Source organism: Rhinolophus ferrumequinum, chromosome 3 (assembly GCF_004115265.2).
Source record: "Rhinolophus ferrumequinum isolate MPI-CBG mRhiFer1 chromosome 3, mRhiFer1_v1.p, whole genome shotgun sequence".
NCBI classification, from domain to species: domain Eukaryota; kingdom Metazoa; phylum Chordata; class Mammalia; order Chiroptera; family Rhinolophidae; genus Rhinolophus; species Rhinolophus ferrumequinum.
In genome coordinates this window covers 36,601,682-36,627,627 of record NC_046286.1, presented here as the reverse complement: position 1 = coordinate 36,627,627, position 25,946 = coordinate 36,601,682, and the positions used below count along the sequence as shown (strand labels likewise).

The following is a 25,946-nucleotide window of genomic DNA, read 5'->3' as shown; positions in this document are numbered from 1 at the left end:
CTATTCCGGTCCCAATCCTCCCCAAACATGAGTTGTGATATTGGACAAAGACTTCAAATAGTGAAATGGTGATAAAGTGACACAAAGCAAGAGAAGTACCTACTTAATTCCATGTCCCTGGAACGTCCCAGTGGAAAACATGCTTGTTAGAAGCGTGATGAGCTGACCAAAAGCACATGAAAAATATCACATCGAGAGAAATATGAAAATCTAGTACTATCACCGCCCATAATGTGCAATCCACCCTCTACATTTCTAACTACTGCAGAGAAGGTAGTTTTGGATGGGGAAAGAGAAAGAGGGCAACACTCCCTTCCTGTGGGGAAGGGGAAGTTCCGATTAGAAGAAACTGCCTCTCACTCTTTGGATCACCCACATTTTAGACTGGTCTTTTCCACACAGCCAGGGAAGAGCTGCTGAGGTAAGACAGCCCGAGTCTCTGTGCAGTCTCAGAAGACCCACCTGGATCACGGTAGGTTCCAGGCGAGGGGTATGAAGTAGCCTACGGAGGCAGCTGTATTCGAAGTCTTAGGGCAAAGGACTCTTCTTTGGATCCTGTTTTTTTTTTTTTTTTTGGATCCCGTTTTTACATCCTGTTTCATCTCACAGATTGCAATGTAAGGACCTGGGGGAAAGGCAGCCAAGATTTAGTTTTCTCTAATCTAGGCAACATGAGTTGTGGCTCCCACAGGAGTACAGTCCTGCTTGTTCCCTAGACGGAAAACTCATAGGAGTTTGGGGCCAAAGCTCGAGGACATTTCAGTTACCTGAGTTCCTTGCCTCCTTCCTACAGCCACCTAGCACAGGGCTTCCAGCTCTAGTGACTGGGTGAAGCTTCAGGATCTCAGACTCCTCCAACTTACTCCATCAGAGACATGGGGCAACAAGTGCGACATTTACAACGACTTTTTAATATTTATAACACTCCGTAACTGCATTAAAAGCACAAGATGCAAGAGAAGTTCTACACAGAAAGCATTTATTATTTTTATTTCCAGTAAATACATCAGTATTTTAGGAAAGTGTCAGGTATACATTTTTAAGGTAATGAGGAAAAATTAAGTAACACTTGCAATTAGATGAATTTTCAAAAGTGAAAAGAAAATAGCCAATTAAATAAACGTAATATGAGGTTTGAAGGTGAGATTCCACATAGGTACAAATTAGGATTAAAGATTCTATTAATATTTTTGATGTGCATTTTTTCCCCGATTGTACCTTGAAAAACTTCTTGAAAAGTATGACAACCTAACTTACTTCGCATACTAAGTCAGTGATAGGGAAGGAAGAACACCTTTATTTGACCCTAATTATATTCAAAGACCTGGTGGTTCTGGCACAGGTAGGCTCTACCTCTGAGGTATCCCCACTTGACTCCTGCATGAGGTTTATGCACAGAATGTCTGCTCATTGCTGGCTTTCTCCAACGTGGCAGTGCCATTTCCATATGCTAAGAATTTATATACCAGGTCTATCTTGATCCACGTTTTAATAACCATACGTCCTGCTCTTATACACAATTCATTCTAAAATTCAGTAAAGATCTAGGAGTGCTTTGTCACCTAAAGTGTTTCAACCTGGGGGTGGTCTTCAGGGGCACCCCTTTCTATCTCCTCCACCACTGCTCTTCTCTTTCCTTACTGTTATAACTGTTACCCCCAACTTGTCCTTATCCTCGTTTTTAGATATCCTCTGCCCTCTCTTCCCTTGTTAGTTTATCTTCTGTGAGAAATAAAAACTCTCAATACTTCTTATTGCTGGTAATGACAGAGAAAACCTGCCACACCTTCTGAAGATATGAAGTGACAGAAGAGCATCCCTTTGTAAATCCTTAGGGGGCTCGTCAAAAAAGTTTGCTTGTTTTGATTCTTTTTGCTCCACATGATTGAAGCAAAGCCATTTATACCTTTTTCATGGTCTAGAACTTCATTACTTGACCTCTCTGTATCTGTGTTATTTCTTCTGTAAAAGGAGGTAGGTCTACCACTAACATTGTATTAATTCACTGATTCATTCAATATATATTTATCCTACTGATCCAAGTACTTTTACGGTACTTCAGGTAAAGAAACCAAAAAGCTACAGATTTGGATCCCCTGAGAACCATAGTAATAACCTGTGAATTAAAATATCCTTTTAAAAATCCAATTAATAAAGCTCTACAAACAATAAATCCTCGTTATTATTCTTGCCGGTGAGTTTCTATTCTCTCTCTAAGCTTCTGCAAATACCACCTATTTTCCACTTAAGGTGATCTCTTCTTGGTTGTTTGCAAAATGAAAGCATTCACGATGTTACTGGAAAGAATGACCTATAAGAAGTCATTACAGGAAGCAGAATTCCAGTTACAATTAAACGTCTTTTGCGTGGGCCTGTGCTCCTACATGCATTACTTCTTCTTCATATAATTCTTTGAGAAGGTGCCACCTACTCAACTGTACAACCAAAAGTCACTGTTCACTTGACAGACATGTATTAGAGAAACTCCCTCTCTCTGTGAGTACCCACAGTGCATAATACACATCTCAAATGTGTTAGTGGAATTAGGGATTACCTTATAATTGAAAGTAAAAATATTATTTTCATTTTTAATATTTTCTGTATGTCTACCTTTGCAAAGCAACCACTAAGGAAGGAGCCGGTATTAAATGAGATAAGCATTAAGAGAAGATTAATTCTTAATATCTAACATGCTGGTTTAAACTTCTAATTTTAAATCTCAAAATGTCTGATTAAAATATGAATTTACTTTTGATTCCTACCATTTTCACCTAGAGCTTGTGGGTGTGATTGTGAACACTGTACAACAGTTACATCAACATCTTTTAGAACAGCATTTCTGCTCTTTCCCTTAAAGGTTGACGGGGTCCGAACTGTCTCCAGCAAAGGGGCTCCTGCGTGTATGTGCGTCTGTTGTATGTAGGTTACTGTGAGTCTATCTGAATTTAGGGCAGTTCTCCTGGTAGACAAAGTGAACTCAGGAGACTGCGCGAAATAGGTAAGTTCTAGGACAGCTGTGTGACACAATTAGCAACAAAATGGTTTAGACTTTAATTTTACTAGCTATTAAAATAAAAAACGAAAGATTTGTAACAGTGCTTTGCTGTGGTATACTGCTTACAAATTCTTTAAAACGTTAAGTTTTCTCATTCCAATAATTTTTAAGCTGTTTGATCAGTTTTCCCTCTAGCGCCTGTATGTACCTAGGAGATACATAAAACTGTTTCTGAAAACAGTACTAAGGGAACTATTTGGTTTCTTCAAGGATTTTACTTGTTATTAGTTAAGAAACAAAGCTTATCATTCACTCTCCTATGCAAAAAAAACAAAAAAACAATTAAAGGCGAGTGATGAGAAGAGCTAGAACAGGTCATTTATTTTCAGTAACCAGACCTTCTGTCACCAATCACAAGGACCAAATGACCGAAGGGTGGGTGAGTCCATGGAGTAGTACAGCCTTCAAAAGACAATCATTCTCACATTCTCAGTAGCACAGACAGGACCGTTTAATTTCTTTAACAGAAGACAATCATTTGCACAGCATCATAATAAATACATATTTCTGTACTAAGACACATGAGAGAAGCAATTCTGCAAACAGTGTCTGTGGCTCACAAGCACTCATGTAATCAGCTGGGAAATATTTTCCTAACTGAGGTACTCTTTCTAGGAAAAAAAAAAACAACACTGAAAACTGATTTCAAAGGTTAGTGTCTTTAAAAATCAGGGGGAAAAAAGAGTGCAGAGAATAATTTTATTTTCTAATTTTATTCTAAAATACAAACAAGACTCTTTAAGATTATGTCAACGTAACTCCTCTATGTATCTTTGTCTCCAAATTCCTAATATGAAAGTCATAAATATTAGGATAGAAACTGCTGACATTTAATCAAAACTAATAGCACACAAAGAAAATTTTCTTTTAAATTATCAGTTACTTGAAACAAGCAATTACTAAGTACAAGGGCTTTTGAATTACAAAGCTTATAAAACAGCTCTACAATTACCAAAATCTTAAAGGTCAAAAAAGACACTAGGAATTTTTTAAAAACAAGGATGTTTTCAAGCAGAACACTAGCTTAAATCACATGAAACAACTTGGACAAGATTCTGATGCAAACATCGCCAATTGAGATGAAGATGAAAAAATATTTAAATTCAGTCCAGTTAAGCCACAGTGCCACCTAAAACCTATTTCCTTTTCTAAATGAAACAAAAGTTATCTCAAGACTTTTAAGCATTTAAATGATCTGAATTTCCTTTATTTATCCATGGAATATAAGAAAAATATTCTTATAACACAATGTGACAGAGAAGAAAAATAAATCTATGCAGGATGCTATGAGTACTTCTTTATCACAAAGTACATCAATTATATTAAGGCTCTTTCTAGAATGCTAGGACATCAGGCGAATTGCTTTACTCAAACTAAGACACACTGCAAAGGAGGGGGAAAAATAAAAATTTCCACCTTTAATGGAAATTTCCATGAATTTCTGCAAAAATGAGTAAAGAAAGTATATAGCTTTTCATATCAAAATATCAGTGCCGTAGTCATTTTAAGTGTCTTAATTTTTGTAAGAAAATTTAAGCAAGGTTTCATTATTCCAGTTATATTGTATTGAGCCATCCTTAAAAATTGGGTATTTTGAATTTTTTTTAAAAATTTCATTTCCTAGAGAACAATTATGATGGAGTTAAGGTAGTCTGTTGGCAAAGAATGAGACATGTCAGAATCTGTCCAAGTGTAACAAGTATTAGAATAACGAGAGGTTTAATAGCTACAGCTGGATAGGAAAATAATTTTTAGGTCCCCAAATCACTACCATAATTAACCTTAAATTAACGAAAAGCCAAGATTAATAAAATCTGTTCACTTGGTATAAGTAATTCTAACATGACCGTGGAAGGGTTACATCTTTGGGGCACACACCCTACCTAGTACCACAGAAAGGGCTCCCAGCTGCAAGGTTAGTTTGCAACATCTACTTTAACAGATTCTGCAGCATGGCCGTTGCATATGTGGGCCTAGCCTGTCTGCTCTCAATTGCATTTTGAAGGTACTGGATGCCTCCACAGCGTTCCCAAATTTCTTCAAACTGTCTTGGCAAAATCTCAGCACCTCGCTTTCGGGTCAGGCCTGTCTCTTCAAGATTCAGCTCACACATCTCCATGTCATCCTTACCTGCATAGATGAGACATAAGAGAATTACCACATCTCTTTCAGAAACATTTATTATAAACTTTACTCCTGAAATATCTATCAATTCACATAGATTGAGAACTTTGAAAACTTTATAATCTTCCTCTAAGATTGAAATGTGCTTAATAAATTCACCAGAAACAACTAAAATTTGTCCTCCACCAAGAACCCTTTCAAAATGTATTAACACTACAGCTGGTCAAACAAATTATCAGGGTTAATAAAAATGCTACATCTTCTTAAACCATTTACATAACTGATTAAACGCCAGTGAAAAGGTTCTTAGGACACAGACAAGTTTCTATGTGCTCTACAGGATATAATTAATCCAAGCGATGGCACACTGTAAATAAGTTAATCTTCAATTAACTGAAAATGTGACTGAACTACAAAACTCCATCCCTCAACCCGGAAATTTAATGAATTCTTACATTACATGTTAGACTGTTTCATTCAGAGAGTTTATAATCATTTTTTGCTTTACAAAATTTCTTCATGTGAATCATACACACCAGCCACAAGAAGGATGGGTGGCTTGTCGGGATGGAGTTCCATTTGCCGGGCAATCCACGGTCCATCAAAATGAGCATACCACCAGCCTTTTTTCTTATTCTGCGGGTCTTTGTACTGGTCAGCAGGGCGGATGAATGGGATGCGGAAGAAGCGCTGCTGTCGGTTCATTTCGATCTCCTGCTGCCTGGCAGGAAGCTGAGCGGCTGGGTTCTGCTGAGCTATTACGCAGAACAAGGAGAGTTACACCAGCAGCCCAAGGGATAACAAAAACAGTCTTTAATCCTAAAATACACCACACATTTTTTTTAAAAAAAAAAAGGAAGGAGAGGGATTCCTAACTGTAAATTTTAAACAAAATGTTAAAATTAATTGCCCATAGATGACTATAATTCACAGTGTGATTTCTTAGAATTTTTCTTTCCCTAAAGATGTTCCTTTCCACTGCAAACACACACACACACACACACACACACACACCCCTCCCCCGCCATCCAGCAGCCGCCACAACAATAATCAACCCCTACCAGATTTCCACAAATGACTGCATCCATAACCTAAAATAAACCCCCATGGCAGGAAAGCAAACTGGTATTATTTACTAGACTTATATTTTTCCTCCAAAGAGTTCAAATGAAGGCTGAAGAATAACTTTACAGGACTGTTTATGATAACACAAACAGTAATTTCACAAATCTGAAGCTGTATAGATTTTTGTGAATTTAATCACAATTTCCTCAAAAAAGAGGAAGACATAAGTTTTCTTTTGCCAATTTTGCGATTTAAAATAGCCAAGATAATACAAATATTTTAGGAATAATTTTTAAATAACTTCATGACAACAATGACCAAAAAAAACTGTAAAAGTAAGCATGAACTTTTCCTCAGAGATATTTACTTACTCTGAAATCAGATTTCTCTTGGAATAAAATCAACTTAAATAAGTGAAAATTGTTGGTTCTCTTTGCAATAGGAAAAAAAAAATCCTTGCTTTTCTGATAGCACTGGGCATTGCTTTCATATTAATCTCTTTTCCCTTGCTCAATTTTAATTACTAAACAGGTTTTTATTTTATCTGCAAACATAAACATTTCTCTGGGGCAATGACTACACCTTCAGCAGCATAATTTTGGTAAATCTGTTTAATACACTTTATACTCACAACTTTCAAAGTGGACCAACCATTTACTTCAGCTCAATTAAGAATCTGACTGAAAAGCTAAGTGTCAGTGAAAAATTATATAATATGTGTAAATCAAGAACAGCCACATGGCTTTTGTAAGAATTTCCAAATACTGAAAGCATGAAAATACTCTTATTTTACTTTTTACACCCGTAGCAAAAGCTTTACAGAGGCTGAATTTATTTCTGTGCCAAGCAGAGAAAGCAAAAAGCAGTTAGAAAAGAAAAGCTGTACCATACCTACAAAGGAATGAAAAAGAGGCCCCATTTTGTTAGTGACTTTAAAAAGCCGCATCACCCTTAGCATGTTAACACAGATGAGCTTATGTATTCTCTTGTTCCTATTCCCCCAAAACTTACAGCTCCGTGTTTCCATTTTAAGTTTGAAAATTTACCTACTTTGCAGAAAATACACCCAAAACTCAAAACTAAGACATTTTAAAAGGAAAAAAAATAAAAACCCTTCCTTCCATCTTAAGCAGTGAATTAGGATTCAATGTCCAGTTGATAGGAAACTTACTAAGATACTGACAGCTAATCGTCAGATTAACCTACATTTTTCTTTAAAATAACAGTCTCCTATAACTTAACACATTGGGTAAAATTTAAAAACCCAACATAAACTCTTTGATAGCTTTTTCTACTAATGTGAGAACTGAAATTGTATCAAAGAAGCCTGAAACAAATATCCATATGGAAAAGTACAGATATGGACGTTAAAAGCCAATCTTCCAAACAACTGTTTCTTTCACATTCAATCATGTTACCTTCAAAAGTGTGAAATAATTTTCAAATGTAGCCCTATAATTTACAGAAGCACTTAAAAACAATCAGGTCCCACCGGTGGCATATAAATATGGCATTACAGTAAGTCCTTACTTAATGTTGTCAATAGGTTCACCGACTTCAAGCAAAATGACACACGTATAATGAAACCAATTTACCACAGGCTAATTGATATCAACAAGAGTTAAGTTCCTATGGTATTTCATCAACGTTGTAATGAAACGATGACGAATGAAACGAAGTTATTTGAGGACCTGCTATATGTCAAATCATTGTTGTTTAACTGATTGGAGAAGAAATTTACTGTACATTAAGATGACTCAAAGTTTTTATGTTATCAAAAAATATGCATTTTAGGAAGCTTTAAAAGTAACAGAATAATCTCTTCCTATTAGGTGGTATCCTATTAAACCTGTATTTCTATTTTATAAAACTCAAATCTCTTTGGACAGAAATGCTTAAACCATGATGGTGTCTGAAACCAGCACCTCAAGTTAGTCTTTATTCTAAAAGCTCAGTTGCTTATTAAGACAGAGTTTTGCTACAGGAAGAACTATGTATATTCACAGTTTAAAATGCTATTTTTAAAAGGAAGTAATTTGAAAAAAAACAACAATTTTACTCTGCATATATATTTTGAAGTGAACCGAATGAAAACATGATCTCAAATTTAGTGTCTAGTACACATAAACCAACATTAATATACTATAATTCCATTAAAATTGTAGCAAAACAATGTTTAATAGAAGTTAGTACTTTATAAAGTATTTTTAACCCATCTTCCAGTTAGCTCATGAGTTACCACCCATTGACTTACGTGAATTGTTCAAAAATGGTGCAAAATCTGTGAACAAATATTGTATGTTGAAGAAAAGACAAAAATGCCAAAAACTGTTAAGTGAGCTTTCTTCTCATTTATAATGCCTTCCCATCAATTGAGGTGGTAACAAGTAAATTTCACATCCATAGTCAAATACTCTCAGAATTACCATAATTGGATGCTTTCTTATTTAAAAATAAAGTATTTTGCTTATGTTTTAGGAAATTCTATTTGTTAGACACATAAAGAGGACCAACATTTTAAAATTGTTACTTCATTTGTAATTTTGGGACACAGTAATATCCAAACAAAAATCCAACACAATGACTTAATAATGGACATTATAGTACCTTTAAAACATTACTCGAATTTTTGTAGAAGAAGAAGACAAATTCTAAATTCATCAAAAACTTATATGCATTAGAGATAAAGCATTGCCATGTTTATATATACACAGTTTGTTTTAATTTTTGAAATGGTCTAAATCTTAAACACATGCCTTTTTTTCTTTAGGAACTATGAAATAAAGCTACTCTCCCAAGTCATTGTTTTAAACAACTAAATATTGTGTATCTTTACTGGGTAATTTTCCACTGACTGCAACATTACTTCTGAAAATCTCTCTCCGCAGTAAATGTGAGGCGAGCAAGCTCACCCAGTACAGCACACAGCAAGAGCGTTTGAGGATCCCAACTCCTAATTACAAGCATTTACCATGCTTTGTCAATGTATTACTCTTAAAAACAATATTGTTATATTTGTGTTCATAACTTGTCATTATTTTCTCGAATTAATGATTCTAATCCTTCCAGATAGTAAACTATAGAGAAGTTCTTTTAAAAGGCTGATTATCTGCTCCATTAGGAAACCAACTTAGATAGAATTTTCTCAACTAAGCTGTTAAGCATCTTGGTGCTCTTCACCTTTCCTTGTACCTGTACTCCTGTGTCAGAATGAATTTTACATGAGGAAAAAAAAAACCAGAAAAATAAGAAAGTACATTTCAGAGCAGAAATTACAATTTCGCCCCAAAAAGGTCCATAATCAAATTTTTTGAAGGCTCTATACAGATGGTGCCAAAAAAATGTATACCCATTTTAAGAAAGGAGAAAAATTGTATAAAAATTGTAATACTCAATATATACCAATAACAAAAGATGAATACAAATCATGTGTACACATTTTTTTGGCACCCTTGGTATATGGGGAGTGTGCTCACATAAAATTATAAAATTCCTAAATTTGTTCATATACCTGAATAGGACTTGGAATATTTTCTTATTCTACTCTTTTGCTGTTCCAAATAGTGTATGTATGTATGTGTGTGCACATACATACACACATACATACATACACATTAAGAATGGAAACAACATAAGAACCAGCAAGGTAAGCCATGTATTATTTGCTCCTTTTGAGGCAAAGTTGGATGAGTAAGGTATCAAGGTTTGGTTTAAAAATACAAGAAGTATTTGTATACTCATTCCAAATGCATATGCAACATTAATTTCTTTTTAAGAAATACAATCATTCAGATGTATCAATTTTGAAATAAAACATAATGAAAGCCTATCAGCTAAAGGTCATGATTAGAAATTAAAGCTAAAAAGAACAGCCCAGTGCCATATTTATAAAAGTAATTGCTTGGAAACTTGGTAGACAGCGACCAGGTAATAGAATCATCCTGTCATCTTCAATTCCCAGAGACAAATTTTTAAACTGGAGGAGAGAATGGGGGTCACAAGAAGATCAGTGTTGAGAGGGCCTTCCACTTGCCATTTCTTAGTTCCAGGTGATGTTTCACTACCCTTCCAGACTATTATATTCTGACTGACGACACCCCTTAGAGCAATCACTAGCACTAACATCTCTTTTATTAATTTGCCCTCAATCTATTCTTTGCAACAACTTAGAAACACTGAAATCCCACCATTTAAATGACTTGAATCAAACCCTGATTTGCGAGGAAAGTGAGGAAGGTAAAATATAGCTGAGAGCTCATTTTCTAAGTCAACATGGGTCATGAATTGCTAAACTATCCTCGCACTATCAAGCGCTGGGACTACTATACCCTTTTTTTTTAAAAAAAAAGACATTAAATATGCTGTCACCTTGACATTAACCAGAATTAAGCTAATAAATTGTGCCAGTTTAAAGGTTGCAAATTGAACAAATCAAATTCCAATTACTGCTTTTTAAGACTGAAATTACAACTCATATATCACAGGTATTCTCAATTAATGTTAAAGCTAGTGCATGCTTCAACTAGGTTATGTCTACCCTGCTCTATTCTCCAATTCCAAGTATACAACTCTGCCTTTTGCATAACAAAGTAACAAAATTAATTTTTTTGATACCTCATTAAAAAAAAATACACACACACATACTTTGGAACAGTCAAAAGTACAGATTTGTTTTTACCATAATCAGTAACAGATTTTGGAGCACGTTGCTCTGTTTCAGTATTTCTCTTCTTGTTCTTGGATTTCCAAGCATGATACACTTTTAGTCTCCTATGAAATTCTTCTCTGCAAGCTGCCAGGAGCTCAATATCTATTTATTACATAGAAAGAACCATAAATAAACAAATAGATAAATAAATAAATAGGAACATCTTAATTTACTTTTCTAACATAATTATTCTGTGGTATTAACAAGTACATATTTATAGTACACATAATATAAAGTTTTCACTTTTCAATTAATAGTACAAAATCAAAAGAAAGCTAATTATTGATAAAGATGAGCATTTTGTGGTAATATTATGTTTTATATTTACAGAGCATTTTCTTATGCATTATTATTATCTTATTTGCTCCACACAAGAACCCTAGACTAAACGGGTCTTTTATAGACGAAAAACTTAAATCACAGAGGTTGTCACTTGCCCAAGGTCACAGGCCACGACAACAGAAAAATCACTGTGTTCAAATGCAAGCTAGATTTACATGCGACACATTTTTATGTTTGCAATTACACAGATAGAGAGGTGGGAAAGAACATAGTAAGAAGTTCTGTATAGCTATGACACTTTAGTTCCTAGTCATAGTGTCCTGAATTCAAACACTGTGATTTAACCAAGATCATAACTACAAGTGGGATGCTCTTGATATAGTATTGTACTCTCTTCCATTGGAAGAAAAACAGTGTTAAAAAGAAAGCACTGCACTGCCATTTTTTACTTTGCATTCATAGACCAAAAGAGTCTGATATATGAGTATTTATTATAAATAACATCAGAAGGGCCAGTCAGTAACATAGCCCAAACTATAATTGCTCCATGCTTTTCCTTTCTGACCTAGGGCAAGATATAGGCAAAAGGACTTTAATTTAGTAACTATGTCTTTCTTCTAGCTTTGTGAGAAAATTAGGTCTTCATTTCAAGTTAAGTATAACAAAGAGAATGGCTTATACTGATTTATAGCAAAATTTTTAAAATCCCACCGCAATCTGAGTATGTATTACCTGTCAGGTACAGAGTCTTCCCATTTTTCATTCTCTCTATACACTTACCACAAGAGGTATTGATGGTATCACGTAGTTCTGCATATTTCCATTTACTAAGATCATGTTTCTTGGTACCAGCAGCTGCCTTGGTGGCTTGTACAGCAGGACCTCTGTAATTATTACATATTTGGGCGTATTTAAACTAGAAATATGAATAAAATGTTGACTAAAGAGCCAAGACAATGAGCATAAGTTTAAAAACTGGAAATAGCTCCTAGAAAAATATAATAATTTTTTCATCTTTGACAGATGAAATTACAAACGGTATACTACAGAATGCCCAGAAAAATTAAAATTTTCCAGTATGCCATTTAATAGCCATATTAGGTTTTCAATCCGAACTTCTGATTCCAAAATTCTAGTATAGTATCATGATTTCTCCCAGATTTCAGTTTCAGTGTTCTAACTGATGGATATATGAACATCTAAAGTTAAAAAAATACATTTATATACATTCCTCAAAATCAGAAAAGAAATCCTCAACGTATGTGAAACATCATTAGTAGCACATAAGGTGTTTATGAGCCATTTAGGCCTCAGTACAATCACCTACTGACTACTGGAAGCTACAGAGGACCAAGCTCCAGCCATAGCTACTGGCGCAGACTCTCCCTGGGCATCTGGTGTTTACAGGGTCCCCAGGTAAGTGGCTAAACTGCAACCCACTGCATTAGTCGTTAAAGGTAGGCTCCAAGAGCTGTTAGGTTCTGGAAACTCCTGTAATTTTTTTGCTTCACTGTTACAGAAAACTTAGAAAATTTCTACAAGCAGATAAAACCATACCATATTTAGTGACTACTATGACAACTAGTACATTGAATAAAGAGGTTTTAAATCATGAGGCAGATAACATAAATTTCAAAGGGCACAAGTGTTGTATCTTGCCCTGTGTAGTAGGAACATTTGAGTGGGGAAAGAGAAAATAAATTTTAAAAAATTAACAATATATGTAAAATATAAAATATAACAATAATAAATTTTAAAATAAGATGGGATAAATTCAGCTCTCATGGCAGTGCTACCCAGGGCTTAAGACTTGTCTCTATATACATAATTTGAAGTAATTATTCAGACAAAAATGGCAAACAATTTTTTTTCCATAGTAATGAACGTTATTTTTCAGAAGATTATACTAGCTAGAAAGCAGACACTTGAAATAATCTGCAAGTGGATTTTTAAGTTCAATGTAACAAAGGAATTTAAACACATCACATTTCAAGACATGAAAAGAAGATGGCACAAATATTAAAAGAACTACATATTAAAGAACTAAAATATTGCTTCTCAGGTGTCACACAAGGAATTTTGCCTTTATCATCCACTACTAGGAAAACATTTCCCCTTAATGAGGGACGATCAAAGTACAATATTCGAAAATGAGCTACTTTTTCTCATATTTTACATTTTGAAAGACGAGCAATCTTGACAGTCAAGACACAGACATTTAATGAGATGATGTTATTGAAAATATGTATCCTTCTTCCTGAAATAAAGGAAATTACTCCTTCAATATTAACAATAAATAAGGCAATTCTGCCTCTTTAAAAGACTTATTTATGCATTCATTTTAAAGAATAAAAAATAACATAACTTAAAAACTGTTAGACACATATAAGCCTGGTTAAAGAATAATGTGTGGCCATTTAGTCCTTCCTGCTCTTTTGTGTTTAAAATCTGTTTTAGGTTTATAGCAGAATCTATACTTTTCATAAGCTGTGTGACTGGCAATTTTCCATATAGCTTTTTCTTCTTAATTGCTTTGCTCAAAAAGAGCCAGCTGTGTGTCAGCAAGGTCTCTCTATTGCCCTAAACAATAAATTATGCTTTAACATTTATTGAAATACATATTCTGTTTTTCCTTTCTACACCCCTAAACCACCATTCAATAAACTAACAAAAAATTCTCTTTTCTTCCTAGCTCTTCTAAGAGTCTTTTCTGGGAAAGCAGTTGAAAATTATTATGGGTTTTTCGTCGTTGTTCTCTTTTGAAAGAGAAAGTGAATTTACATAGTACATAGCTGTAAAACTGTCAGAAAATATATAAGGTGTCAATATACATATGGTGTGTTTTGATATTTTTAAAAATAACAGCATTGAGTTCAAATTGTTATTGCTTAAAATGTGGTTTTCATATTACTAACTTTTCATTCATATTACCTCAAACAAAAATACACCTGCTAAAAGATATGTCAGCATTCCTAAGAAGTACATGAATGAAACGTATTTAAGTGCTTCCCCCTCCAATATCTGGAGTTACTAAAATAGTAAAATAAAGGTGCAAATTTACTGATTAGACTGTGATAAAGACAATCATGTAAATGATACAGTAAGGTAGTAACAAAATTGACTTTTGATTTTGAAAAATATATTAACTTTACACTTCCAATTAACTCTAACTTCAAAATCGACAGCCAAAATGTTATTGATTGATATCCACTTATAAAGGCAATGGACCAGATCCTGCTGGGAAGCTATACCCTCTGGTGGTTCAATTTTTACATCAGTGGTATTTAAACCATGTTCTGTGGTGTAGAGGCCCTCAGCAGCCAAACTCTTCCTCTACTTGCCTCCCTTCAACTAAGCACAGTGGTTCCCAGCAGTGGGCAACACCACCTCCAAGGCAAGTTTCACAATACTCATTCTGTCAGAGTGAGAGGAAGGGTTCTCCTACTGAGACTACGTTGGTGGGGGCTAGTGATAAGCATGTTAGTATTACCGACAAGGAATAGTCCCATCCAAAATGCCAACGGGATCCCCATGGAGAAACACCAATTTGGAGGAACACCGGTTTTTACCTTTTTCTGTGTGAGGGTAAAGTGATATTTCTTGTACAGAAAATTTACGTGGGAAGAGTAGCCTATTCCTTTAACAGGTTCTGGTCCAAATAACGAAGAATAATTTAAAAATATGATTTTGAAGTGACACTTTATTTCTCCAAATTACACTGCACTAACCTACTCAAGAAATCTGACATTTCTTTCGCCATCTGTTCCCTATAAGGAAAATGATAATACAACATCGTTATATGAAAAACATCTATATAAATTACTTAAAATATCTAAAGATATAAATAAAATTTATATTTTTGATAAGATTGTTGATTTATTAACCACTCACTATTATTTTACTTCATAAAAGTCTATAATATACTTTTCAACATTTATATCTATAAAATACAGCAAAATTTTTGTTTAAATACAGTTAAAGGCATTTGAACTTCATTTTTGCAGTAGGAGATTTCAGATAAAATCACATGAGAGCCATGCTTCTGTTGGGTTTTTTTTTTTTTATGTACAGAATATAATCAGCATGTTCTAAATGCATACAGGAAACTTGGCAGGATATAGATTCTACACAAGGGTTTTGCATTGGGGTTGCTTAGTAAATAATAGGTAACGCATACCGGCATTAAACCAAGCTGACCCATTTTATAGTGCCAGAATTTAAAGAAGAGTCTGATGTATTCAAAGTTCTAAAATTCAAATCAAAGCATGCTTTAAAAAAACAGAAGAATTCAAATGCATCAAGTACTTGTTAAATTAAATATCAGAAGTGTTCAAGGACAAATATTTCCCAAAGGTAAAAACTTAGTTTTACTACCCAGAAGAGTATAACTTCTCAATATTTGTTTAATTCTGTGAAATGGGATGGATGTTTCATCATGTTCATCAACACTCTGCTAACTTCATTATTTTAGGTTCCTGTTCTTTGCTCTCTTCCTTCATAACTAATCATTTTCTCACTCATTCTATTCATCAGACTCTGGTAAATCTCAAAATCTTACAAATCAGTAAAAATCATAAGAAACCGGGTATGCTTGCTTCAAGGCACAGCTTCCTCAATGCCTGCCAAGATGCCTGGATGCCCTTATTTAAGGAAATGGAGGACTCCTGTATTTCTCTTTCCTTGTAATGAACGCTGGCTAAGATTAGGTACTGACAGAGGTCTAGCCAAGCAAGCGCAGTCAGAGAAAAAGTAATCTTTCAAAACTGATGATCAAGGATAACAAATACAAAGTAAAAAACACAAATTTAATCTAAAGAAATTACCTCTTAGTGATATATTTATCAATCTCTGAAGGCTACTCAGAATTTTCTAACTTTCAAACTCAGCATGATTTTGAAAACTATTTTTCATTCTATTATCACCCTACCTCAAGGTTTCTATCTTAATATCCAAGAGCATCTGTTTTTGCCAAAAACAGCATCTCTTTCTCCCAAAGCTTCCTCCATTTCTTTTCCCACAGCAGGTTTCAAGGGAATTCATGGCCTTTCAAAGCTCTTTCCTACTTGGTCTATTGACCATATAGAGATTTCTCTGTATGCCCCAACACATCACTGGATGGCAATCTCTACTGAGAGTCAGTATCTCACCTGACCTTATGTTACTGCTCTAGGAGCTACACAAACTATACTGGATAGAAATGGTTCTAGCATCCAGCTGCTTTTCTTCCGATTTTCCCAAACTATGCGCGAATGCTCAGAATTTGACCTTAGACAGCAGCTGCAGGGCTTAATTCAAGCTCAAATGGTAAATGCAAAGAAGTTGTTCTGAAGGAGGGCCATAGCACTCAATCAGTGACAATTTCAAAGTGTTTGGTGCACCATCGTAAACAGCGATGTCGTGAGAATGCATTCCTGGCATTTGATGAGGTGATGGGTCAGGGATGCCAAATGTCCTGCATAAGGAAGAGCTGTCCATGTCAATGTGACTTTAACATGTCCACCTGACATACTGAGGTGAAATGCACATACACATATACTCTTACATGTCAACAAAGTTTACATGTAAAACAACCTCTTTTTTTTCCATGGTTTCAATATTCACAAATTTTTTATAGGAATGCAACTATTGTATAATGAGAGGAGATTGTAATTAACTCTTTTCAGAACTTTACAAAGGACTGTTCACAATTTCATGGCATTTACTTGACTGATGTAACATTTGTATATAAATTTGCATTTGTAGGTATTGCATTCATTGTGATTCTAAGTATAAATACAAATATCTAAGTACTTGATTATATTTTCCCATAGTTGTGACCACTTTCATACTAAAATAATTGTTTTACTATAAATTGTTGTGCTTTTCTTTTTTATGTATTGTTTGGACAGAATTATTTACGTAAGTTACATCACTTATAACCATCATCGTTTATAACCATCATTTATAACCATTTAGAACCATCACTATAAACATTACAGTTGGGGTTCTAAAAGCTGTTAAAATTCAGATTTTATATATAATTCAAAATTTTATATATTTAACATATATATAAAATACAAGCAAAAATGTATTTTGTATGTATATCCCAAATGTTACTTAGATTCTCTGTCTGTGGGGAGATTTTCATAACAAAAAAATACACTAGCACCAAAATTAGCATTGTATATATAACTTCAGGTTATGAGTTATTTTAGACATTAATAGAATAAACTATCATATACACTGAAAACTAAGCTATCTGCCATGACTCAAATATTTTATTTATTCTTGTTTATATCTCCACACCTGTTTTTATAAAGACGTAAGAAGGGAACAATTAAAACAAAATGGGTGTTAAAGTTTAAACAAAGTTAGAAAACACAAAGAAGGAAACGAAATCATAGACTACTGTCATTAAACACCAAACAAGAGCATTAAACATTTTTGCCAGGCAAAAACAAAAAAAAAAAAGATAAAGAATGGGATTCTGTTTACTAAAATTTACTTCAATGAGGAAACTATTTCTCCCAAAAAGTATCCACAACCTAGTAAAAGAAGGTTATATGACTAAATCAAGTTTTAAAAAGGGAAATGACATACGGTGTCATTTTGGGTCTTGCTCCATCAACTCTGTGAAAAAGAATACATTTTAGTTAACATCACAACCATTGCTGAATTGTGAAAATCTGGATTGTGCCACATTTATGTTTCAGTGACTTTAATTACTGATTTAAAAAATTCCATTATCTTTAATCTATGTGTGAGATCACTCAGAAATTTAACATTTTTAAATCTTCATTAAAAATCATTAGAATAAATAAAAGGCATTCAATGAAAATAAAAGTGCAAATATATTACATCTAGATTAGAAAATTTATACGTTGTGAGGATTGCTTGTTTGTTTTTTTAATAGAATCTGGATATTATTTTATAATGTTAGGTACAGGCATACCTCGTTTTTATTGTGCTTTGCACTTTATTGCACCTCAGAAATGTTTTTACAAATTGAAGGTAAGACCCTCCACCAGCAAAAAGATTATGACTCACTTTATTGCAGTGATCTGGAAGAGAACCCGCAATACCTCCAAGGCATGCATGTAATGTGAAATCATCACTTTGCATCAAGAATCATTATGTGTAACTGATTGAGATCATATTTTAAGACGTGTTACATATGTGGAAAACAATTCTCACTTAGACTTTCCTGGACGGGAATCCAAGCTGGAAAAGTAACTTGAAATTGTTTATTGCAGCAGAATCCATCTACATGTATTTTTAATGCATCATAGAACCCAAGAACAACATTTTTATGCTATACACGAGAAAAGGGTTAGAGAGTTCTTACAAATTTGTTAGAAAAGAATTCAGTGCTAACAAAGGTAAAATAAACATTCAAAACCACTTAGTTATAGCCCATGGAGTAAGATAAAATTATCAAACATGAAAAATCTGTATAGAACATCATCCATAATGTAAAGTGCTACTGCTCGTAGTACAGAGTATAAAATAACCAGGAGGTTCAGAAGGGAAGGAGCTTACAGGACCTGGGGGACAGAGAAAGCTTCCTGGAAAAGGAACTGACAGAAAGGACTTAAATGAGCATTACAGAGGGTGGGGACAGCATCTCCAAGCCTGTCCCACAGGAGGACTAAAACTAACTCTTCTGCCTTTCAAGTTACAACTGGTTGAATACCACCTAATTGTTTAGTAGGGTCCCATTACCTACAGTTAATTCTGCTTACCTTAAATCACAGGTTAACTTGTCACTGATGTTAAAGGTCCTAAATGGTCCAGTCTTTCTCTGAGACCACTCACCGTGGAAAAAGTGCACCTTTCTGAGGACAGGAAGGAGTCCACATACGAGCCAGTATCTTATACATATTAGATGGAATGACACTGGTTTATGCTTAATATTTCAAATACTTACACACAAAGCTTGGCAATGAATACTGATAATGACTCCATCAATGAATGCTTTAGAAATGACTTTCAGCCATAATAAAGGCAGCTCTGTCCGGTGCAGAACTTCCTCACACACATCAGGGACAGCAGCTGTAAGAGCTTGGTTCACTTAGGAGCCTGGCCAAGCCACTGGTCAGTTATACATAAAAGCTCCCACACATTCCAAGCTAACACAGGTGGAAGGGATGGAACAGCAGCTGAGCTGAGCTGCTGCTACAAAAGCCACAGACAGGCAGAAATATCTGAACGATAGTGAAATGTTAATTAAGAGCTCTAATACTGGACTCAAGCCCAAGAGCTTAACAATTATTATAATACCTTGTGTTTGCTAGGCCTATTCAGTTTATTTAAATATAATATACTTTCATATACAATTCAGGCCCCAGAGCTCCTCAACATAATCACTTACCAGAAAAAGTGTAAGGGCAACTTAACATACAACTTTTCCTTCCCTATCTTTGTTTTCAGCTAAATAAAATCTAAGCACTGCCTTGCAATATGAACCAAGTGTTTTCCTTTCACAAGGGAAGAGCAACCTCTAGTGGTTGTATTTTTATTATATTTTGTCATAAACAGTACTCGGACATTTTGAAAAGCATGGTTTCATATATCTGTGTGCTTCATAGTATATACAGAACATACACACAAACATATAAAGAAACCCCATAAACTTGTTTTGCTTTGATTTTACAAATAATCAAATAACTAATGTTTCTACATTCTAAATTTTTTAAATGAATCTATTATTATAAAATTTTCCTGCAATTTTTAGTAAAAACTTCCATATTTCTCCATACTCCAATAACACTCCAATAACATATAGCAGTTAGAGAAAATTCAGAAACCTGAGGAGCCAAAATATTTCAATGTGATTAACCTTCCTTTTTGGAAAGGGAAATCTATTCTGAAACATGGGGCTGTGCATGTATGTAAAATTTCTCCTCATTCCAAATGTTAAGATACATGGTATAGCTTTTTAATTTGCATTAGAAAAATAATAAATCCCAATCTCAAATGTATTAAACTCGTTTAAAATATATTCACTGATTTCTATGCCAGTACTCAAGGGAAGGTATTTAGAAATTAGATGTCTGCCCTTTACGTAATACTGACAATTTTAGAGTAAAAGTTGAGATGTTTTCTTAACAAAGTAGTCATGAACTGAAATACCAGTTGCTGTTTTTTCAACAGTTTAACAATTTGCTAAATTCAATTGTTTCCTTTAATTGGGTATAAAGGCGGATACAGATAATTTTTAAATTATTTTACTTAAAATATATCAGAACCTAAGGAATATGATTTTCTCCTATTCCTTTCAGGCTGAAACGAGAGGCAGAGAGGTAAGGAAAGCGGGGAGAGCGCTCCAGCCCACCCAGCGGCCCAGTACCTCCGCAGCGCCAGGTCAGCCTGGGCCTCATCGCTGATGAGCTCCGCTTCACTCTGCGCGATCCTCAGGGCCAGCTCCCGGTCCCGGCGCTCCTGCTCCAGAACCGCTTGCTGCTGGGATTCCTCCTCTCGCTGTCGGGCCAGCTGCTCCTCTACTTCTGCCTGCCAAGGACAGAATGCCATTCCACCAAAGTGCCTCCAGCTGTTTACTTGATCATTCCCGTTACTACTTAAATTGTTCCATACAAGTTCTTTACTACGGGATCTGTATTGTTTAACCAGAAATCTCTCAGTCTCTATTCTCTTCTATACCATGATTCCTCTTTCCAAATCCAACAGAAGGCAGAGAGACCACAGCTCCACCATTCTATTACCACGAGTATCCCAAATATCACATGAGTATCCTCGGTATTACATAGACACCAACACCAGACAAGCAGATGTCAGGAATTTAAAGCGTTGGCTGTGTTCAGGAAAAATTATGAAAGCCAAGAGAAACATACACACAAATACATGACCAATTATTCTCAGACATGGATTTTTAAAAAATAGAGGTGAGGGGAGAATCTTAATCCTAGCCTTCTAATCCTAGTATCTACAAAGTTATAAAATAACATTTTATAATTTGTGTAATTGGAGTATATTAAAAAATTATGTTTTAGGTAAATGTTCATCTGACTTTCCCCTAGGTATAATAATAATAAACACAAACTAATATTTATTGAACTGAGCACTGTTCTAAATTCTTTAACATGTGTTAGCTCATTTGACACTCACAACTATTATTTACCACCATTGCAGAGAGAAAACTATGGCCCACAGTTACTCTTTGTGGCATGTGCAACGTCATAATTTCTGTCAGTGACAGAGCCTGGATTTGAACTCACTTTCCTAGACCCAAAGAGCCTTCCCATAACCACTTCAGAATTGCTTTTCATCTCTGGAATAAACCATTAACAGTTTACCTAACAAATCAAGATTTTGTTTTCACTTCTTTTGTTTTATAAGTTTGAAGATTCTATTATGATAGAAATTCAGTCTGATTGTCTAATCATTACATACCTGAATACGTTTTTCATCATCTTCCCTTTTCTTTCTTTCTTCTTCTTCTTGTTTTCTCTTTGCTTCCATCTCCAGTTTCCTAACAAAAAATAGAAAACTCTTAAAAAATTTAACAGAAAATCAGGAATCCTTCAGAAGGCAATTTAACTCTTCATAAACAAAGATTACAGAATGGGGATCAAATTAACCTCCTGGCCCTACACCTTATCAGCTTATTTTGAAAAAAAACTAAAATCTACCTCTACTGACAGTAATTCTTCTGAAACAAAACAAATATATTGCATAACCTTTAACATCTCTAGATAACTTGATTATAAAATCTTGTTGTAAGGATGTGATTACATGTGCTTCCCTCTATTCCTCCAATAAAACAATTTTTGACAATCTTTCAAAATGTTATCAGTTATGAAACTGCAGAAAAGTAAAAGTGCTTCTTTTCTAGCTTGTAAAATAATGTGATATACAAGCCATCACTTTAAAAACAAATAAAGAAGTCTCCAGGTGTAAGAATCTAAACAAAATTCAGAATACAGTTAAAATTATTTTATATTATAAAATTAGCTCTTCCCCATTTTCAAACTTATTCTAAAATTACAGTCATGAGCTGCATAATAACATTTTGGCCAACAACAGACCGCATACACGATGATGTTATACCATATAGTTTAGGTGTATAATAGGGTAAACCATCTTGGTTTGTGAAAGTAAATTATGATGTACACTCAATGCTGAAATCGCCTAACGACACATTTCTCAGAGCACATCCCCATCACTAAACAGTGAATGACTTTAGTATTGTAAAATAAGAATGACTTTTAAAAATAAGAATATTAGTTAACCAACAACACCAAGAATTCACTATTCTGTTAGCTCCTAATTCAAACCAACAACGTGAATGACTTACATCCGCCTTTCTTCCTCTTCCTTTCTTCGACGTTGTTCATCTTCTTCACGTCTTTTTCTTTCTTTTTCCATTTCTTCTTGAATACGCCTCAGCCTTTCGGCTTCCTCTTCCTGCTGTTTCTTTTTCTGTAATGCACTGAGGAGGTCCTCTGAGCTTCTCACTAGTGCATCATATTCTTTCTGTATTTGTTCCCTTGTCATCATAGTGGACTTTAAAAACCAAAAAAAGTTATCGATTATCTTTATTATGCTGTTTGTACATTTAAAATATTCAAAAATTTTTAAAGTTATCTCTACATACAATATTTACATACAATATTTACAATATTTACATCTATTTCCTATTAATCAAGTAATCAGATATCTAAGGGGGTACTGTGGACAAAGTAACACACTGCAGTTAAAAATTATTTTTTAAGGAATGATTAGTTTATTTTGCCAGTTTACTACTCCTTAATAATAATCTTCAAATAGTACCTCAGGAATATTTAAGATATTATTAAATATATCCAAAACTGTTGGAAGATTTTCCTAAGTGAGTCTTCAACAAATGTGGCTGGGTTTATTTTAATTGGTTAATACCACATAAACAGGATGGCTCCTGGCATTTGCAAAACAGGCTAAATTTATCCAAAGCATTTTCATTCCTCTCTTGATCTTCTTTCTCCATTCTACCTCTAAGACTGACTACTGTCTACATAAAATATCTGCACGAAATATGATAAAAGGCTTACGTTAAGGTATTATATATCCCACATAACTGCACTGACTTATGAAACTAAATGAGAAAACCAATTAAGACCCTAAAATATATCAGAAAAAGGTATCAGAAGAGACAGATGGAATGAAATTAACAAACAAGCATACAGAAAACATTTTCAATCCCACTAGTAATCAAATAAATTAAAATCAATTACAAAAAAAGAGGCTCACTTTTTTCCTACAAAATTTGGGGGAAAATTAATTGCTATTTTCGTAACAACTAAGTAATTTATGATACAGCCCATAAGAAGATAATGTAGTTACAGGAACAAGGCGTATGATATAATGATAGGGATACAGAGTAAATGTACTTTACGATAAGAACTATGCAAAATATGTGCATGTGAAATAAGACTGGAAGGGAAATATGCAATAGAACAACAATTAAATGTGTTAGTATGTTAAGGGTTTTTTTGGTGTTTTTCTCCATATTTTCAGTATTATTACATTACTTTTATAATTTAAAGATTAGATTCTCAAAGTACAAAAACATGAAACAAATTAATCTGCATTAATCCCTAGTAATGATAATGCAAAAACTTACCAACAGAGTATTTTAGTTACTATTTTTGGGGGGGAAATTTTTCCTAGCAACAGAGGAAACTGCATAAAAATTGTGTTCTTTTTCATTTTTTTGCTGTGAAAAATTTCAAACATAGAGTAGCAAGAGTAATATAATGAGCATCTCTTGCCATCATTGGGACTTAACATTTGTAGCATTTTGTCTCCTTAAAAAATAAGGACATTCTTTAGTGGTTGGTTACCAAAGGGTAAGGGGGGGCGGGGAGGTAAATGAGGGTAAAGGGGATCAAATATATATGGTGATGGAAGAGAACTCATTCTAGGTAGTGATCACACAATGTGATATACAGATGATGTATTACAAAATTGTACACCTGAAATCTATGTAACTTTACTAACAATTGTCACCCCAATAAACTTTAACTAAAAAAAAAAAAGGACATATTCATATAAAATTTCAGTAACAATAACAAAAGATATTAAATTATAAAATGTCAAAGTCATTTGGGTTAAAATTACATACCTTAATTTTGGCCATTAAAGCATCAATAGAAATTTCAAGGTCCTTGACCTGTTTATTCACCTCTGGTTTTCCATCTTTCAGTGCACTCACTACTTCATTAAATTTATCAAGTCGTTTTTTTCAGTGTGCCCACCTTAACCAGGCCATCAATGCTGCAAAGATAATGCTTCATCAGAGTTTAATTTCACCATTTAATGCTATAGGCAGATTTTTCATTTTAATAAAATGCTGAACATATTGCTAATCAGAATATTTCACTTCTGTTTTCATATTATTCAGTATTCTTTCAGATAACTTGGTGAGGGTAAAAAAAGAAACAATCAAATATGGGTGTAAATAACATTGATGCCTGCCAAAAGGATGTAAGCCTTCTATATTTACACTGAAAAATATGAGAATTCAAGTTATAGAAGAACTTGAGTTATCTAACCTCTTTGAAAAGGTGTTAAGGATTAACAGTTATTCAAACCTCCAAGTTTAAAGAATAATAAACATAGTGAGTTAATAATAAAAGCAAATAAGATTAAATTTACAGTGACACAATATAATTCTTACAGATACCCTTGAAATTATCGTCAAAATATTAATGAGGTGTTTTTAAAAACAGTATCAATATGACATTTATCAAAAATTTCAAGTCACTAAAATAATCAAAATAAAAGACCTTCTTTCAACCATTTATTTCAACCTCTTATAGTGTCTACATTTTTGTAAGCTCCTTCAAATCCTTTTGTAGAATGAGGGAAGTAATGAATTAAGGAAGTAATGAATTAAATAACTAATTTCAAATAAATAATACAATAACAGACTAATACATCTTTTTACAAAGAAAAAGAGAAAACTCTAGAATATCCAAACTGCCCTCCATTCTGACTTTATAGCCATTTTATATTTGGATAACTAGGCTTTGTAGCATTCTTTAGGTACTGTTCGTCTTACCGAGGTTTGTGTCTCCTTTTGCAAAGCCACATTCGAATAGTTTTTTGCATTTTAATGCAGGCTTCAGCTCGATATTTTATTTTGTTTTTCACTAAGAGGAAAATATAACGATAGAAAATTATTCAGTTTAAATCAGACACATACTAGTTTTAAAAAATCACTCACTTTCATGAAGCAATTCTCCAAGAAACATGAAATCTTGAACATATTATTCCAGACATCAAAATCAGGAAGTTTAACATTTCTTTAATTCCTAATACTTTTTTAAAAAAGAGCAATTTTATCTTTTATTTAGAAACAAAGTATTTATTTACCTATTTTTTCTCGAAGGAGGGCACAGCTCACAGTGACTCCTGCAGCGATCGAACCGTCAACCTTGGTGTTATCAGCACCACGCTCTAACCAACTGAGCTAACCGGCCACCCCTCCTAATACTTCTTAAAATAAAATGTACATCATGTATACAAACTAGGTTTACATTTTAAATATATTATTTCCTTATTATGCTACATTACTGCTTCCCAAACTGTCCTAGGCAATATGGTCAATGAAATGTTAACAGGTGTGTCTTGAAAAAAAGTATTCGCCTAGCAAATGAATTTAGGAAAAGCTATAATCTACTTTTGGAGATTCACAATGAACATACTTAATGAGGCCTGTGATAATCCTACACT

The 25,946-nt window shown here is 34.0% G+C and overlaps 1 protein-coding gene across 1 annotated transcript in view; it reads right to left on the bottom strand.

Moving 5' to 3' along the window:
- Positions 1 to 3,348: 3,348 nt before the first annotated feature.
- MYO6 (myosin VI) overlaps positions 3,349 to 25,946 on the bottom strand; it is an 82,404-nt gene continuing 59,806 nt past the window's right edge. The window contains 14 exon segments of the mRNA XM_033095751.1: positions 3,349 to 5,185; positions 5,716 to 5,934; positions 8,499 to 8,525; positions 10,923 to 11,054; positions 12,015 to 12,118; positions 14,963 to 15,001; positions 17,814 to 17,843; positions 18,408 to 18,434; positions 20,563 to 20,723; positions 21,624 to 21,702; positions 22,528 to 22,736; positions 24,334 to 24,453; positions 24,455 to 24,485; positions 25,273 to 25,363. Of these exon segments, the coding sequence (XP_032951642.1) occupies positions 4,986 to 5,185; positions 5,716 to 5,934; positions 8,499 to 8,525; positions 10,923 to 11,054; positions 12,015 to 12,118; positions 14,963 to 15,001; positions 17,814 to 17,843; positions 18,408 to 18,434; positions 20,563 to 20,723; positions 21,624 to 21,702; positions 22,528 to 22,736; positions 24,334 to 24,453; positions 24,455 to 24,485; positions 25,273 to 25,363 (1,469 nt within the window). The 3' untranslated portion in view covers positions 3,349 to 4,985.